Genomic DNA, 17,227 nt, shown 5'->3' with positions numbered 1-17,227 from the left:
TTTGAAGAAAATATGGCTATCTGATATCTTCATATGAGTCATCTTTGGAATTTGTGTTTCTTGGCTTTGGGTATAACAAATATTCAATAGAAAAAATACAGAGGAAAAAATAATTATTCTCAATGATAAGGTCTGGCATACTTATGAAGTTAAATGATGTGCTGAAAAATTCTCTGAAGCACTTTTAGAATGTGTTAAAGCTAATTTTTGCAGAAAGTGGGCTTCTCCTAAGTATCACAGTAAGGAGAGTATTACAGTTCTGGGTAGATCTGGGATCAAGTATCAACAACAACACGTTTCACGGTTTTGTGAACAAAAACACTTTGGAGAATAATGAGATTAAGGAAAATTGACTCAAAGAGAAGTTAAATGCTTCATACAGGGACAAAGGGTAAGTGGGAAATTGATTATCTCTAAGTTCAAGATTTGTTTAATAATGAATTGCTCTTTTATTCAAATAAGTTCACTGTGTCCTGAGCATTGGAAGTCCCACTCTGGAAATCTCAATTAGCTCTAGTAAAAGAAACCATGCTGAGACATCTAGGCCTGGAAATGGTAGATTCAAAACTCCACTTAACACATGATGTAATATTTGGAAAAACACTTGCTTAGGAATCATAATGTCTGAATGCTACTTCTGTCAGTGCCACAGATAAATACAGTGACTTTTGTGCTAATCATTTATCATCTTTGAGCCTTACTTTCCTTATCTTTGAAAAGAAAGGATTGGATTAGACTATTTTTAGGGTTCCCTTTGGCTCTGAGATTCTATCAGCATAATGGGGCTTTTATCTTGGCCTCAGTCCATCTTGGCATTAGCCTGGACTTTGCTTTCCTTCTTAGAATCCAAATACCTGATCATTTAACTCATGTCTTCCTTGCACTGAAGACTGTAAAGACATTTTTAGAGTCACTAGACCATAACTGTTGACTTTTTCCAGATATGATTGTTTCATTAAGAAGCATTTATTGATTACTAATCCATATAGGATATATGAGTTAAAATGCATGTATAATCCTATATTTAATTAGGAAAACATGTCAGAATGGAAGTAGCCAAAGATCTTTGCAGATCTTTGCAGAGTATGAGCCTTTTTGCTTGACTGGCTTTTGTTGAGATGCCCTGGTTTGGGGTCTTGGCTTCTTCTGTGATATTAACTGTGCCTTGAAATTTTTTGTTAAATCATGAAAAATGTATCTCTGTTAAGTTGCTTAGAATGACAAAATCATTTAGGAATATTTCTTTTTTTAAAAGAGTAACACATTTTTAATTTGATAGCTGCAATAATTTCATAGACGGGTACTATCTTATTCTTTTATATACTTTAGACAATCAAATGCAATTCACTAAAAAAATCAGTTTCTCTTAGAAGCAGCAGCAAAAATGAACACTCTGCTGGGAATGTTAAACATCTTGCTGAAAGGGGGGAAATGAAAGGCGAATAAGCAAAGATCCTTGGATTTTTTTTTCTAATTTGTTCAACAGTATTCACCACCAACAAGGCTAATTTGAATTCATTGTGGTTAGTTTTCCACATGGAATAGTTTGATATGATGCCTTTATGATCTGTGTTCCCAGCCCTTTCCCATCTGTGGCATCAAGAGAATTCTCCTCGTCAGTCAAATAAGATCACTGCAGCTGAGATCAATGTCCTCCCTGAGCACCAGAGGCTGGTTTTCAGTTGCATTCAGGCCTAAAGCTGGTGTGTAATCCTCTTTTCTCTTCCTCTGTAGGCATTTATGTCCATGTTCCAGATCCTCACCCAGGAAGGATGGGTGGACGTCATGGACCAAACTCTAAATGCTGTGGGACACATGTGGGCACCGGTGGTGGCCATCTATTTCATTCTCTACCATCTCTTTGCTACTCTGGTGAGTTTAGTGTTTCTTTTCAATTATGTCTTTAAATTTATAATGGAATGAGCATCAACAGATATTTGGCCCATAGTCCATTTCAAAATGAGAGCCAAGGGATAAATGCAGAGGAGTCCATCTGAACAAGATCCCTTCCATTCTAAATTTCTATAAATCAAAGAGCTAGATTTTACATTTGTTAAGTTAGAAATTATCTCTGTCTGGCTAGAGTGTTGGCATGAGGGAATATGAGACAAAACAAAATGGAAATCTCATATTCACACACCAATTTAACTGCCCCAGACATTCAGACCAAGGTACAGCAGGATCAAACTAAAACCACATTATTATTTTTTATCATGTAGACACTCTTGTCAGTTTTTCTACATCCTCTTCACACTGTAATTAAGCTGAAGACAGAAGCTAGAGACCTCAGGGCGCAGTCAGCTAATTAGAGATCCGCACAGTTGTATTTGAGCTAAGTGTGACTGAATGAAACATGTAAGAAACTAAAACACAGAGCTACAAATATTGTAACAGCACAAGGAAACCGAATACCAAAATTCAGGAAAAATTGACTTCTGCTGGATACGCAGACTTTTCTCTTCAATGTATTTCTATTAAAAACAAAGAAAGCAAGTTGTGAGATGCTGCTTATGATATACTAAGGAATACAATTCTCAGGTCTTTCTAATAATAAATGCCTGTACCCATATGATACTTTTGCTCATATTTAAGAAGCAGACCTGTGCTCCAGTATTATGTTAGAACTTCCAAGTCAGGGACACAAATGGTATCCTTTATCAGGATCAAATGAAGGAAAAGCAACTACTACTCTTTCTTGAGTGGCAAAATGTTTCATAATATGATTCCTGACCTTTGATAAAAGCAAGTTATGCATTATTCCCAACTATCAGATGACAAAACTGAGGCTCAGAGATGTTTACCAATTTTTCTGGTGTCACACAGAGTGTACATGGTAGAGCCAGAATGTTTGTTGGTCTCTAAACCTGTAGTTTTGCACCACCTTGCTGCATCCCTAGATAACAGAGTTTAAAGTTGCCACTGGAAATTTTGTGCTTAAAGTCCAACCTCTGCCAAAAACTCACTCAAGTAAAACAAACTTCATGTGACCTTTAAAGTCCCCTTCATTCTAAATATCTATGAATTAAATAAGCACTTGAGGAACTAGATGTGATGATGTCTCATTATCTATGTAGGAATAGACAAATGTTTTCAAAACTAACACATGTCCTTTAGGAAGTTTATTTGGATATGTTGTTATGTGGTGTACAGTTATGAGTTCAAGTAGTAGGATCACAGAGAAATAATTCTGGCATTTTTCACATGGAATTGACTTTAAAAATATTCAGGAAAGCAAAGAACACTGGGCAGTGGGAATGAAGGATTGACTTGCAGACTTAGACCTGGCCACCCTGGTATTCGCACAAAACCTGCCCCTGGGGTCTTTGTATCTTCCTTTCCAGGGCCTTTAAATATGTGTCATTTATTCAGCCATCCATCCATTCATTCATCCATTCATGATTTCAACTAATTTCTGGTAGGCACCCACCATGTGTTGGACTAGGGTAGCTTGAAGACTACAGGCCAGGGTTAAATGCAGGATTTGATTGAGGTTGTCTGTGTGTGAAAGAAACCCTTCTCCTTCTTTTCTTGTAATCAATCTAATTGTTTTCTATTAAAATAGCATAAATATTTGCTGTCTACATTGTGAATCATTCACACTCAGATATGGATTTGGTTCTAAGTCAGAATCACACAATGAGAAAGCTGGGGAGGGAAACTACAGCTTAGCAAGTTACATAGTGAAGAGAGATTTTTTTTCCACATGAAATTTTATAAGGATTACTCATGTAATGATATGAAGTATTAAAACTGGTAAACAGCCTTTTGGGGCAGTCTGAATCTCCTTTATGGGTCAAAAGTGAGCGTTGATTCTGGAACACGTGATCAAATCCATAGACATGGCTTCACCTGAGGCTTTAGCAGCAACTAAGCACAGCTTGGAAGTCACATGTGATTTCATCCTGGGTTCTCCTGAGTTCAATATGTCTGCTCAAAACATCTGTAATGATTTCTATGGTGACTTTCAAAAAATAGATCTAAGTTAAAAACTAAAAATTGAAATCATTTCTTTTATGCACAATTTTTTAAAAAATCTATCAACAATTGAGAATTGTGTGACAGGGTCAATGAGCACAGTTTGGTAAATATAATTAGTATAAGAGTACAGATTTGGAGTCCAGAAATCTAGATTCAGGTTTTAGCCCTATTGGTCACTAGAAATGTGACTTGGAAAGAATTGGACAACCTCCCTGACCTCTGTGTTGGGCTATATCTTAAAGTAAGAACAGTAGACACAGTAGTGTCCAAGGCTGTCATTTACATGTAAGCTAACCTCACGTTTCTGAGAACATCATATCCCTGATAGGAGAGTGATCATAGTGACCACCAAAACTAAGTTCCTTTTGGTTTAAATAAGGTGGCATGGGCATTACAGGTATACCTTGAAATATGTTAAAATTGTATAATGAGAGATCAGATGTTCTTGATTTATTCAAGTATTGTTCATTAGTTTAACCTATCATTTATGCCCCTTCCTGGACCAGTTCCCTGGCTCCCTTCTTTCCTTCCTTCCTTACACTTTTTCTCCTAGGCAACAATTCAGATAAATCTAATATGATGAGTCCATTGTCCAGTTTTTCAATTGTATTTGACTAAATTGAGCATACTGTCAACTGTAGGAAAACCTGTTTTGCATAACACTAAGGAAAACAGCAGCTCAACTGTACCCAGTGAAGACAAGGCTCCTTTCTAGTTCAGCATTGTTGACTGTAAACATAAAGGTGTGTGTGGAAATCAATGAAAAGCAGAGGTTTCCTATACATAAAATGCATCTGTTGAGACATGTAGTGATTTAAATGAAAGGTTATCATTTAAATACACTTCATACCACACATCTTGAAGACTTGTGTTAATATATTGTAGTTTGAGAAGCACTGATGGCTTCTCTGGGGCTCTACTCCACACCGAGGACAAGCTAGGCCATGTTTTCCTCCTTACAAATCATCAGTAGCAGTGACTTTCAGAATAGATGGCATAAAACTACATATATTCCATAGTTTCTTTTTAAACTGCATGTTGCTTTAGAGATCTTTGTATCTAAATATGCATGAAGCCATTTCGGTCATTAGTAGATACAATCACCTACTTGTCTAGTGATTAAATACACCAGACTTCTTTATCAGTTCCTTCCCTGATGGATATTTTAGCTGTTTTCCAAAGTCTCACTCTTCATTGCTGCAATCCATGTGGTTTAATGTTGTGTCCACTCATGTGAGAGTCTCCAGGATCTGTGCCAAGGAGTAGAATGAATGCTTGGATCCTGGATCTTGCCCAAAGTTCTCTATACCCAGGAATCTGCAAGTCCAGAGACCAAATCTGGCCCACCACCTGTATTTCTACAGCCTGTGAGCTACAAATGCTTTCTACATTTTTAAAATGATTTTTAAAAGTAAGTACTCACGTAATATCCTCGATACTGCCTAAAGCATGTTCTGTGTGGACCATTAAAGACAAACTTGCGGACCCTGGTTCACAGAAGAACTACACTAATTTACCCTTCCACGCATAGTGGTTGAGAATGCCTATATTTTTGCATTTTTGCTGATACTTGATACTGTTTGCTTTTAAGACCTTGACCCTCAGATGAATGAACAGTGGAGCACTGGCCTTAATATCCTTAATCTCTGTAACTAAGGGAACACTTCTTCACATGCTGAAGGGCCATCTTATTTGTGACTCACCCAGGCATTTGCTATACATAATTTTTTAAAGCCTCGTTTGTCATTTTTTAATTCACTAGCTAGAGTGATATATATATATATAAATATAATATATATTATATATATATATATAATACATGCTCACATATATTACATATGTATATATACACACATACATGCATATGTGATATAAATTAATGAAATATACTGATAAATAAAATAAAATCGATTTTTCCTAACCAGATTTATGTGAGAATTTTAATGCTTTTGGATATTTATTTGATTTTTCTGATTATAATTCTAAAGCAAAGAAGGTCAACTATTTAGATTTTTTAATTGACAAATGATTTTTTAATGAGAGAAAATTGATAGAATGAAAGAAAATGCAGTCACAATTAAATCCCAGAGTATAGCTTTTATACTATCTTAGAAGTCTAAATTCTAAAAAAAAAAAAAAAAAAAAAAAAAAAAAAAAAAAAACACTTTCCCATTCCATTGAGATTTTGCTTAAAACACAATCAGCAGTTGTTTTTCTTGCCCTGTGTGCCTGTAGACTGACAGTTGCTAGAATGGCCTCTATCAGGTTAGTTACAATTGATTCAGTACAAATTTACTGAATCTCTACTACAATATATGGGGCTACGCACCCTCATCAAAGTGGGAAAGAGCTTAATTCACATCTCCTTAGAGCCTGAAGCCAGTCAGGATTTGGTACAAGTAAACATAAACCAGCCAATGAAAATTAAGGCCTGTCATGTACAGCTAGTGGTGCAGATGATAAAAGAAACATGTTATTTGCTGTGTGATCAATGCCCAGATAATAGACATTCACTTGCCAGTTGTTCCATATCCACCAGATGTGAGAGATCTAAAATGTGGGCAGTAAAACATCTGGAGGGGGTTTATAGACCAACATATACATATATGTGCAAGGGACAGGCTTGTGTTATATACATATCACATGTCCTTAGAAACTGAAGTGTTACAAGTTAAAATGTTTTTTCCATGAACCTTCCTGTAGTCTTGAACTCACCTTGAAGTGAGCATTTTTGTTCAATTTATGTTTCTTTTTGTAAAATATTAAAAGCTTGTTAACCAAAATGGGTACAGTATCCACGCTCCTGTTTGTCTTTTGTCATGCTGAGCAGCTGTGCCACCCAGGCTGGTGCGTTCCTGATGTAGTCTTCTCAGGACAGACACGTGCCAGGCAGCAGGGGGATAAAATGTTTGGCTGCATCTTGTTCTGCAATAAAAACCAGCAGGCCATTTTGTCGCTCCTGGGGCACCAATTTGTCAGCTCACAATGAACATCAAACTTAAGCGTATAGCAAATGCATATTCATAATCATTATCTATTGTTCCTTTAAAACCTCTCTCTCTTCTGTCAGGTATATGTTCTGTTTCTGTTCTGATTGCGGTTTGCCCTGTGCTGGTTGAATTCATTCTCCCCCCACTTTAGTCAGTGATTTGGGGATAAGGACTATGGAAGATTTAACAGTTGAAAGACCCTGTTTTTCCCCCCTCAGTGTTTTTCCTTTTATTATTGTCTCCAAGGAAAGCCCTGTGATGTGAATGCTGAAAGGAGGGAGAATGTAATTAGGCACTCATTGTGGATGTTCTCTTTGTTACCTTTGAAGTGCTGAAATTAACACAGCAATCTCTTGATTCTGCCTTGGTTGCGGCAGCTTGCTGAGAATAGTCATATTTTGCTGACAGAAATGTGCATTCCGAAGTGTAAATTAATAACTTGATTTCATAGAATTCATTTAATAGTGCATCTGTGTTGAACGCATCCCATTTTACACCGCTCTGATTACATTTGACTTTTTGTTGACCCATATAAAAAGTGAAATTGTTTCATACTACAGGCTGCAAGACAGCTTTGGATAGTGTGATTATAAATGGTAAAAAAAGAAAGAAAAACACAAGGTTGTAGGCATTGATCAGATCCCTGCTGTGCTTCATTGTATACTTGAAAATAGTAAAAAAAATAAATAGAAATTACCTATAAATTTTACAGTAGAGAAAGGAAGAAGATTAAAGGTGACACTTCAGCTAAAGGACCACCTCAAAGCAATATAAAAGGAAAAGAAAATTAAAAAGTAAACTTTAGGAGGATAAATGAAAATGGAAAGATATATATAAGTGAGGTCATGACTATATGCAGAGTTAAAGAGAAAGTGAAATAGTACATATTGTTACAGCGATGGAAGTCCTAATGGAGGAAATCCATTCTAAATGATAAGACTGCCCTCTGGCAAAAAGATATCATAAGTTTCAGTAGCCTGAATCCTGCAAACCCCAAAGTGTGTCTTAGTGTCCATAGAGTTGGACAGAGCCCTTGAGGAAATAATTGTAAACACAATTATTTTAGTCATTTGCTGAATTTTACTGAAATTTATTGTTGATAAATGGAAGAAAAACAAGTCTAACTATATGCAGTTAAATGTGTAAAACTAACAGCAAGTGCTTCTCAAACCCTTAGCTGAGGAGAATCTGAGCTTTCTTAGGTCGGTGTAAGAAGTGGAAGAAGGCCTGAGAGAAAGAGAGTCAAATGATGGCCAACCACTGGGAGAGGAGCCTATGGAACCTGGAAATTTGCTTTGGAAATCCATTAAGCAGGAAGTTCACAATTCCACTAGCATGTCATTATGTCATTCATAAATATCCTAAGGGATTTCCCAGGCTTTGGGAGGCTGATAAGTGTCATTTTCCACACCAAAGGCATTGTCAATGCTGAAAATACCCTAGGAATGAGCATTATAATCTGAGGCAATTGAACAATTAGATACCTGAAGTATTTTGTTATTCTCCACTTTTCTTATTGAAATTACTTCATAATGTATCGATATTGATCATAAAATATGGATACATTAAATCAGTTGAATATTCCACAACAGATCAGAGAACAGATACTATGTTGAATATTAATATAATCAAGTAGACAATACATGAAATAAATAAATGGAATTTATGTGTTTATTTATGTACAAACCAAACACCTTTCGGTTGAAAGTACATGTGTATTTTAACCAAGTTCAAGAGGAAGCAAGGTCCTTTTTCAACTGAAATTGCCCAATTTATAAAACAAATAGTGATGTAGTAAGCTGGGTTATGTTCTAAATGGAAATATTATATAAATCTAAATATTAAAAATAAGTGAAGTTTCCTGCATAACTTAGAACTGGTGGTATATGAAAGTGTTTCATGTACATGATGAAGCTCTTGTGATTTGATGTGGCAAGTCCCTGTAAAATTCTTCAGCACAGCACTGAGAGCTTAACATAAGCCTGTAAGCCACACACAATGGGATGGAAACCCTTTGGGCACAGCATGTGTGGGTAGACACTGACTGAAGTAAGATGTAGACATCGATGTCATGGGTCCAGATTATTAATGAGCCCTACCTCAGCATTCCATAAAATCGGAACCAACAAAAACACTCAGAGATCTGAGGAAGGATTCCTGCTTTCAGAATGAAGATTTGTCACTCATTTGCATGACTTGGGTGCCATGTGTTGGTGAGTGGCTGGCACCCAGGCCAGCCTGCTCCCCCAGACCAATTCCTCCCTAGGTGTGTAAGAAAATAATGCATCGCGACCAGGTAAATTAAGGATGATGGAAACTGGGCTGGCAGCCTCTTCTCAGTTCTCTTTCTTGATCACAGTGGTTATTGTCACCTTCTTAGAGTTTCAGAAAAGAACTACAAAGTAATTCTCACCTTCTGGCAATCAGCTGCCAATTCCCCATGCTCTCCTGGATCTTCCATTTCTCTTCCAGAGAGACTAGCTCCATCTTTGTTCATCTCTCACTCTGGGTGTCAAACTGTTCTATAAAGGGACAAGGAGACAAAGATAAGCCAAAAATCCACATCTAAACAGGTTCAGGAGAAAACTCATTTCTGTTTTAAACTAGTTTCTCTTTTTGCTTTAATATATCATGTTAATGGAACAACAAAGTTTAAACATTCAAAGATCTCTATGGAGTGAAATCAAGGTTAACACCAGCTTAGTGCAAACTTTAAGCTTTCTCTTATATTAGCCTTAAATTTGTTACCAATGACCTCCCCACAATTGACTCTTCTCCATCCTGTGAGTTTGGTGCTCCTATTGCAAAGTCCTATAAGCTTTCCCTAGGAAAGCCAAATCTTTTCCTGCATGAGTCTTGCCTTCTCCCATCTACCACAAAAATCACATATGCCATGACAAGGAGACCCAGCAGTGACCATCCCAAGTCTACCTCTGCTCTGCGGTGACCTGAGGGTGGCTTTTTTCTCTTTGCTCAGAGAAGAATTAATTTTTAGAACAGGAAAGAAGCATTCTGCATCTAATCACTTTTTGTCAAACTGTATTTCACACTGTTTAGTTACAATTTCAAAGAGCCAGGTTGAAAGGGCATTAACAGGAAAAAAAAAACACAGAATTTGTAAAAGGAAACACTTAACAGAGGAGAAACTGAATTCATCATATTCGACCATCATAACCGGCCTCTCGTGTTCCCCGACCTCTGTCTGTGGTGCTCAGGGAACTGCTACCCTGACCCACCTCTCAGCTTGCCCAACATCCTCCCTGGGAGCTGGAGTGAGCCAGCCACATGCTCTCCAGCTCCCTGCTTTTATCACAGTCTTCTCCTGGGTACATCGATTCCTTTATAGTGCAACCTCGGTGTCTATCTGTGTTTCACATTCTTAAATAAGATGTCCCATGCACCCACGGGGCACTCAGAAATCTAAATGCTCAGAGCATATAGAACTTAGTTTGTGATAAGTTGAATAGGCTTCCTTTCCCTCCCCACCACTGCTCAAGTTTTCCTTCAGATGTCAGCATTTTGAGAGGAAATAGGAATGTTTTCCCGAATGGGGTATAAAGGGAGTGTGATCAAGGGTGGTGCCCTATACCCAGGAGCAATAGCAGTGTAGACTTCCAGCTAGGTGGTTTCCAATGGCCAAGACCTGAGCCCACTTCTTGTCTGGACTTTCAGGGGAAAAAGGACCAGCAACAACCTGGCAGAGTTGGGTAGCTACATGAGGAGTCTGGATAGAGAGAGGTCCAGAAAGCTCTTTGAAAAGCAAGTCTCCCTTAGTTCCATGTTTAACGGCAAAACCTCCAAACTTTTCTGAGCACAGAGGGCTGGTATAGCTGATGTTGAAACAAAAGCCCAAGGCAAAGACCACAGGGAGCAGAGTGAGTTGAATGTCTGTGCCATAACCCCTGGAACCTGTGAGTGTGGTCTTATTGGAAAACAGGCTTTTGCAGTTGTAATTAAATTAAGGATCTTGTGATGAAATCATCCCAGATTATCTGGATGGGTTCTGAAGCCAATGAAAAAATGTTCTTGTGTTAGTATTTCTTTGCTGTGAACAAAAGACCTGTCAAGAACCCCATAGAGGAGGAAGTATTTATTTGGGCTCATGATTTCAGAGGTTCAATCCATGTTCAGCTGACTCCATTGTTCTGGGCCTCGGATGAGGGAGAGTATCATGGTGGAAAGTTCCACTCATGGCCGCTGGGAAGCAGAGATGGAGAGGGAAAGGGGCCAGGAACAGATGTCAGCCACCCACGTACCTGCCCCCAGTGACATACTTTCTCCAACCACACCCCACCTGCCTAGAATTACCACCCAGTAGTCCATCAAATTATTAATCAATTAAATGAATTAGTCAGCTGGTGAGGTTACAGTTGCCATGATCATTTCATCTCTGAACATTGCTACATTGGAGATGATGTTACCAACATAAGATCTTTTCAGGGGATGCTTCATTTCCACATGATAACAGTTCTTGGAAGAGATCCAAGACAAGACACAGGAAGGAAGAAAAGAAGGCTTTGTGAAGATGGATTCAGAGACTGGTTAACTAGTGACAAGCCAGGGAATGCCTGGGGCCACCAGTAGCTGAGAGTGGCAAGAAAGGATTCTCCCCTGGAGTCTCTGGAGGGAGTGTAGATCCTGTGCACACCTTGATTTGGGACTTCCACCCTCCAGAACTACGATAGAATAAATGTCTTAATTTAAGCCACCAAGCGTATACATTTCATTTCAGTAGCTCTGAGAAACTCACATGGAATATTGCTGGGAATATTGCTGAGCTTTCCAGAACTGAGGTGGTGGCCACTCTGGCAGATGGAAGCCTAGAGCCCTGGAAACAAGCATCCTCATCCCCTGGGTGGGGACGACACTTTACTCAGCTCAGAGTGGACCAGATGCCCTAAGATGTGAACATCCTTGATTGGATCACCCCTGAAGAAAAGGAACAGGAACATTGTTTGAACTGTTATTGAGATCTAGAAAACTAAGTTGAATTCATAGAGCAATATTATACCTTCAGTCATCATAAGTAATGGAGGAATAAACTAAATTAAACATGTATAGCATAATCAAGAAAATCATTTTCACATACAAAAATTGATGTCTCTTCTATGAAGATTATCCTACCCATCAGGTTTTTGAAAGAGGATTTAATGAAAAATGATAGCTACAATTGGTTGAGCTATTAGTGTCACATCCATAATATTTTATAAATGAGGGCATCGGAACTCTTCCTTGGCTAGTTATTGTCATGCAGCTGGTAACTGTTTGTTAACCAAGGTCTCTGACCCCAGCCTCAGTGCCCTCCTCACTAGGCTGCTGAGTGTGTCCCCTCAATTTGATTATAAACTCCACAGCCGAGGGTGCAGTGTCGCTTTGTGTTCCTGACCAGAAAGGGCCCAATACAGGCAAGGAATCCATCCGAGTTCGTTTGTTGTTAATCGGATGACATAACCTCACTGTCCTTTAGTAGCCCAGCATCTGTCCAGTGTTGGGGAAATAATTAAAAGCAAAATCTCCTGCCAACCCAGAAAACCTCTCCATAAGAGTAGAAAAGGAAGAAAATTTCATATTGAATAAGCATCAAGCCAGATGGCAATGGGCATAACCAGCCACCTGCTAGGGGTGGCAAGGTTGGAAGAAATGCCACCCTTTTGTACTGCCCAATTACATGCGTGTTCTTGAGGTAAAAATAGCTAGTCCTCAAATAAGAAAACTCGGCAGTTAAAAATAATTCATCCTAATTTACCTGGTGATTGCAGTGGCCATCTGTGGGAGTTGACTGCCTATATCCAAGGGAAAATCAGTGACAAGTAGGTGGTGTTACAGCTTGGCCACCAGGTGCCTGGTTCAACTCCAGCCCTCCCAGGAGAAAGGGACTTGGGGCACTATCCCTCCTGATTTTATTCATCTGTCAAAGAGAGAGCCCCAGGCCTTAAGAAAACCATTCCTGGATTACAATCCAGTGAGTGGCTCATTTAGATTTTAGGAAGATTCACATACATCTCAAAGGGGAAAAATGCACAATTAAAACTTTTCTAAAGGAGGAGAAACAGTCTTCCTTTTTTCCCCTATTTAGCATTTTTGTTTTTCTTTTTGACATGTGTTTGCACTTTTCCTGGAGAGAGAGAGAGAAACCCAGTTAAATTAGGACACAGAGCAACCCAGGCCCTGCTCAAGGGTCAGAGGGTGGCAGAAGCGGGTGGTATAAGATAGCCTCCATGTGGGGAGACTGCAAGTGGGCACCTCAGAAATGGGGGTGAGGATGCAGGGAAAAGCGGGTTCCATCTCTGACATGACTTTTATCACTGAGATTGGTAGAAAGAGGCAAAACTTGGAGTGAAGTATGAATATCCAGTTTAGAATAAAGCCTGCTTCAGAATAAGCCAGTAGTGTGGCAGACCTGGTGACAGAAGAAGCCACCGATGGACCATTCTGGTTCTTCTTCACATTTTGGAAGGATCCCAAAGGACATGGCTATTAAGAAGAAGAATGTTGGCACTTGTCCCCAGCCAAGCATAGTCTGCCACAATTTATGATGCTTAGGGCCTTTCCCCTTGTTTTCACTCCACTAAACTGAGAAGAGCTCATCATTGACTTCTGCCTATTCATCTCTGATACTTTAAAGTCAAGATATGGCCTCAACTTTCTTACCTACATGCTCAACTGTCTACTACTAATAAATGAGAGTTATTTGTTAGGAGAGGGAAATTTCATGAAATACAAAAAAAAAGGGGGGGTGATTTTATTCACTACACAAAAGTTCGTGCTATTTGCATTTCTAGAATAACTGCCTTCCAGTATTGTGTCTGTTATTCCTTTTTATACATAGTTGAATTTCCACCATATATACTCTTAATTTAACATTGTAATGTGTTTTCCAAGATTGTAAAAATTTAGAAGTTGCATTAGTTATCTATTGCTTTGAAACAAATCCCCTGTATGTTAGTAGCTTCTTAGCAAATAAACCTTTATTCCCTCAGTTTCTGCCACCTGGGACAGGCTTAGCTTGGTGTCTCGAGTTCCGGGTCTCATGAGGTCATAGTTGGATGGGGCTGCAGTCACCTTGAAGGCTTTCCTGGGGCAGGAGCATCTACTTCCAAGATGGGTCACCCGCCAGTCTATTGGAGAGGTCTCAGTTCCTTGCTGGTTGTTGCTAGGAGCCTCAGTTTATCACCCCGTGGTCTCTTCATAGGGCTGCTGGAGGGTCCTCACAACATGGCACCTGGCTTCCACCAGAACGGTGACCCAAGAGAGAGCCCGGTGAAGACACAGTGGCTTTTCGTGCTTCACCTCACACATTGCATGCTATCTTCTCCACACCCTCCTGGTTGTGCAGTCTAGGAGGGGACCACACAAGGGCAACAAGAGCAGAGGCTGGGAAGGGCTGTGGGTGTCCATCTTGGAGATGAGCTGCTGCAGTGGGATTATCTACACCAGGTGAATTTTATAGATCCCTGGGACTGTCCGAGCGATGGATGCAAGGCTGGGTGTTATTTCCAGCACTTCATTATTACAAACAACTCTCCTATACACACCTTTGCCGATCAAGCTTTCCACAGTACTTCAAATTACTTTCTCTGCACAGAGTCCCAGAGGTGTGACTATTAAATGAGAAAAGATTTTTAGTTCTTTTAAAATTGTCTTCATAAAAAAGTTCAATGTCTTATATTGTTTATTTCAGTTAACATATGCATTTCCTTTTATGTATTTGTGACAAATGCCTTAAAATACTCATGTAATGATTCACAACTGCATGCTTAAATTTCACTGAATGAATTCTATATATGATGTATTTTAGGTAGATATTCTATATTATATAATATTTTGTTACTTTTGGCATGTGGGTTTTTTCATTGTTATTTAACCATTTTATAGATCCTCCTGAGTTTGTTTGTTGCTGTTATTTTGGACAACTTAGAACTTGATGAAGATCTAAAGAAGCTTAAACAAGTAAGTAATGGAGGGGGACTTTAAAATCTGCATTTGAAAAATAAGGGCAAAATGTGTGCTTGCAGTGATATTAAAAGTTTGAGCTTCAAAGCAAAAAATATTAGAATTTAATAAGTGAAGACAGTCTGAGTTGGAAAAATGTCCTTTTTAAGTTTAACTTTAATAACAACATGGGAGATTTCTATGACTTTATAAATATCTTAGGAATAATTTTAGATTATTACTTTTGAGCTAAAAAAATAAGATAGGTCTAGTTTAATAAGTTGGATTTGAAGACCATTCTTCCTCTGTCATTGAATGAAGGTTGTCTGGAAATCAAATGCCACAGGGCCAGGTTGCCAGTTCTCCTAAGTCTATGTAATATTTTTGATCATCATTCCATCATAAAATATGAAACATCAATTTATCTGACCTCTAGGCACTAAAAGAGAATTTGCTCTGCAAGCCCTTAGGGATTGGAAGAAATTTAAAAGAATAAATGATCAGACATGTGTCCAGTTGTTTATGAAAACAGACTGTGTGTCATGGCAGTGAGAGCTGTACCCCATAAATGGACATGGGAATGTGTGGTAGTAATGTTACAATGGCAGAAAGATGGTAGGGTGGCCAGTTATTCCCACAGTTTCTGTTACATGGAGCCTAGGGGTCTTGGTGGTGAGCTGGTGAGAGAGTGGACTCTCGGGAAGACTTTCTTGGGTCACCAACACGCAAGAATAGTTGAGATGTTAACAGCAGAAACACAGCTCTAAAACAATCCTGTTGGAATTATATGAAGGCCCTGTACATTCAGAATTTTCAGAAGTTGTCTATTTTTAACACAGCAGGGGAAAAAAAAGTAAGCTTTTTTGTAAATATATCTAATGGTCACTTTAGGCATTTTATTATATTACTCTTACCTCCAAAACCACTGCTTTTAACCAAGGGTATCGATAAGGAATAAGAATTTGATAGGAAGATTCCCATCATGAGCATACTGAACAAGGTCCTAAGTTCTTCTCTGTCCTGGAGCTATGCAGACACACTCATAGATGATGTCTCCAGATCTTTTCTCTTTGTGGCGGCAGTAATAGGTTCTTCAAATACGATTGGGAAGCTCTTGCATGCCATTGACACAAAAGCTTTATGTGGCTTCTAGTTGTGGAAAAATACGCAATGTGTCAGTACAAAATTGAAATTCATCAACCATATAATTTGACATGACCAATAAAAATCTGCAGCTGTAGAAATACTTCATACCATGCTTTTCAAATCTGGTATTAGATATGGATTTTCCTATCTGCCATGTTTATTATGCAGAAAATTTGAATGTCCCTGATATAATACATTAAAATATGTATTCTATATGTAAAATGAAAATATTCTGTTTTTTCTAACTGCTGTAACTGCCAGATTGAATGTGATATTAAATAACCATTGGCTGAGTAAAATGCTACATGATTCCAGCCCACATTAAAATAGGATTTCTGCTAGAAAGCCGTAAAATAAAATTTTAGGTAGCAGTTTTTTTTTATTTATGAAATCAAATCTCAGAGTATTTTGCACTGTTGGTTTTTTAGGTATTTTAAGTTATTTTTGTACCCATATATGCATAGCCTCTTTAAATTTTTTACTTTTTGTTTTTGGCATTTATATATCCAACTGTTACTTTAGGCATTTCATTTTATGTTTATTTGACACCACGGGAAAAAATAACAAAAACTCAGGACCATAATTGGCATCTGAATTTCTTCCTCAACTATGAAGTTAAATAAACGTGTGGCTCTTCAATTTTACTATATATCATTAGTTATAGAAATGTCTTTTATTTAGACATTTGCTCTGTATTAGTGAAGTCTGTGCTTCTGGAAATTCTGTATGTCAGAACTGGTTATCCAATTGTGCTAGCCCACATTTTGGAGTGTTTTCTTTGAATAAGGAAAAATATTTGGGCACTGAAAACTCTAACCGTAAAGCAGCAATTCCATTTCACTAGTACTTTTCACATTGCTCTTTATTCCTGATTAGATTGAGACTACAAATCTATTAAATTCTTCTACTGATCTCATACCCAAAAAATCACTGAATTTTATACTTGGAGCTATTATTATTTTAAATATTATTATTCTAAACTAAAACATTCCTGGTTCGCTGTCTTCCATTTTGCATAAGAAATTTTTGTATTTTCATTGGTGTTGACAATTGCGCCATTTTTATGTCTCTGTATTACCTTATTCTCAGTGATCTTGGCCTTTGAGGTAGAATAATTTCATGAATACACACACACACACACACACACCACAAGCATGTGTGCCTGCAGTTTCACACTGTGT

The 17,227-nt window shown here is 38.2% G+C and overlaps 1 protein-coding gene across 2 annotated transcripts in view; it reads left to right on the top strand.

Moving 5' to 3' along the window:
- Nalcn (sodium leak channel, non-selective) overlaps positions 1–17,227 on the top strand; it is a 288,482-nt gene that overhangs the window by 167,673 nt on the left and 103,582 nt on the right. For both annotated transcript variants that reach the window (XM_076872192.1, XM_076872191.1), the window contains 2 exons: positions 1,735–1,872; positions 14,844–14,918. In XM_076872192.1, coding sequence (XP_076728307.1) covers positions 1,735–1,872; positions 14,844–14,918 — 213 coding nt within the window. The remainder of the gene's footprint in view (positions 1–1,734; positions 1,873–14,843; positions 14,919–17,227) is intronic.

This window comes from Callospermophilus lateralis, chromosome 12, assembly GCF_048772815.1.
Source record: "Callospermophilus lateralis isolate mCalLat2 chromosome 12, mCalLat2.hap1, whole genome shotgun sequence".
Lineage (NCBI taxonomy): Eukaryota > Metazoa > Chordata > Mammalia > Rodentia > Sciuridae > Callospermophilus > Callospermophilus lateralis.
This window is presented reverse-complemented; position numbering and strand designations above follow the sequence as displayed.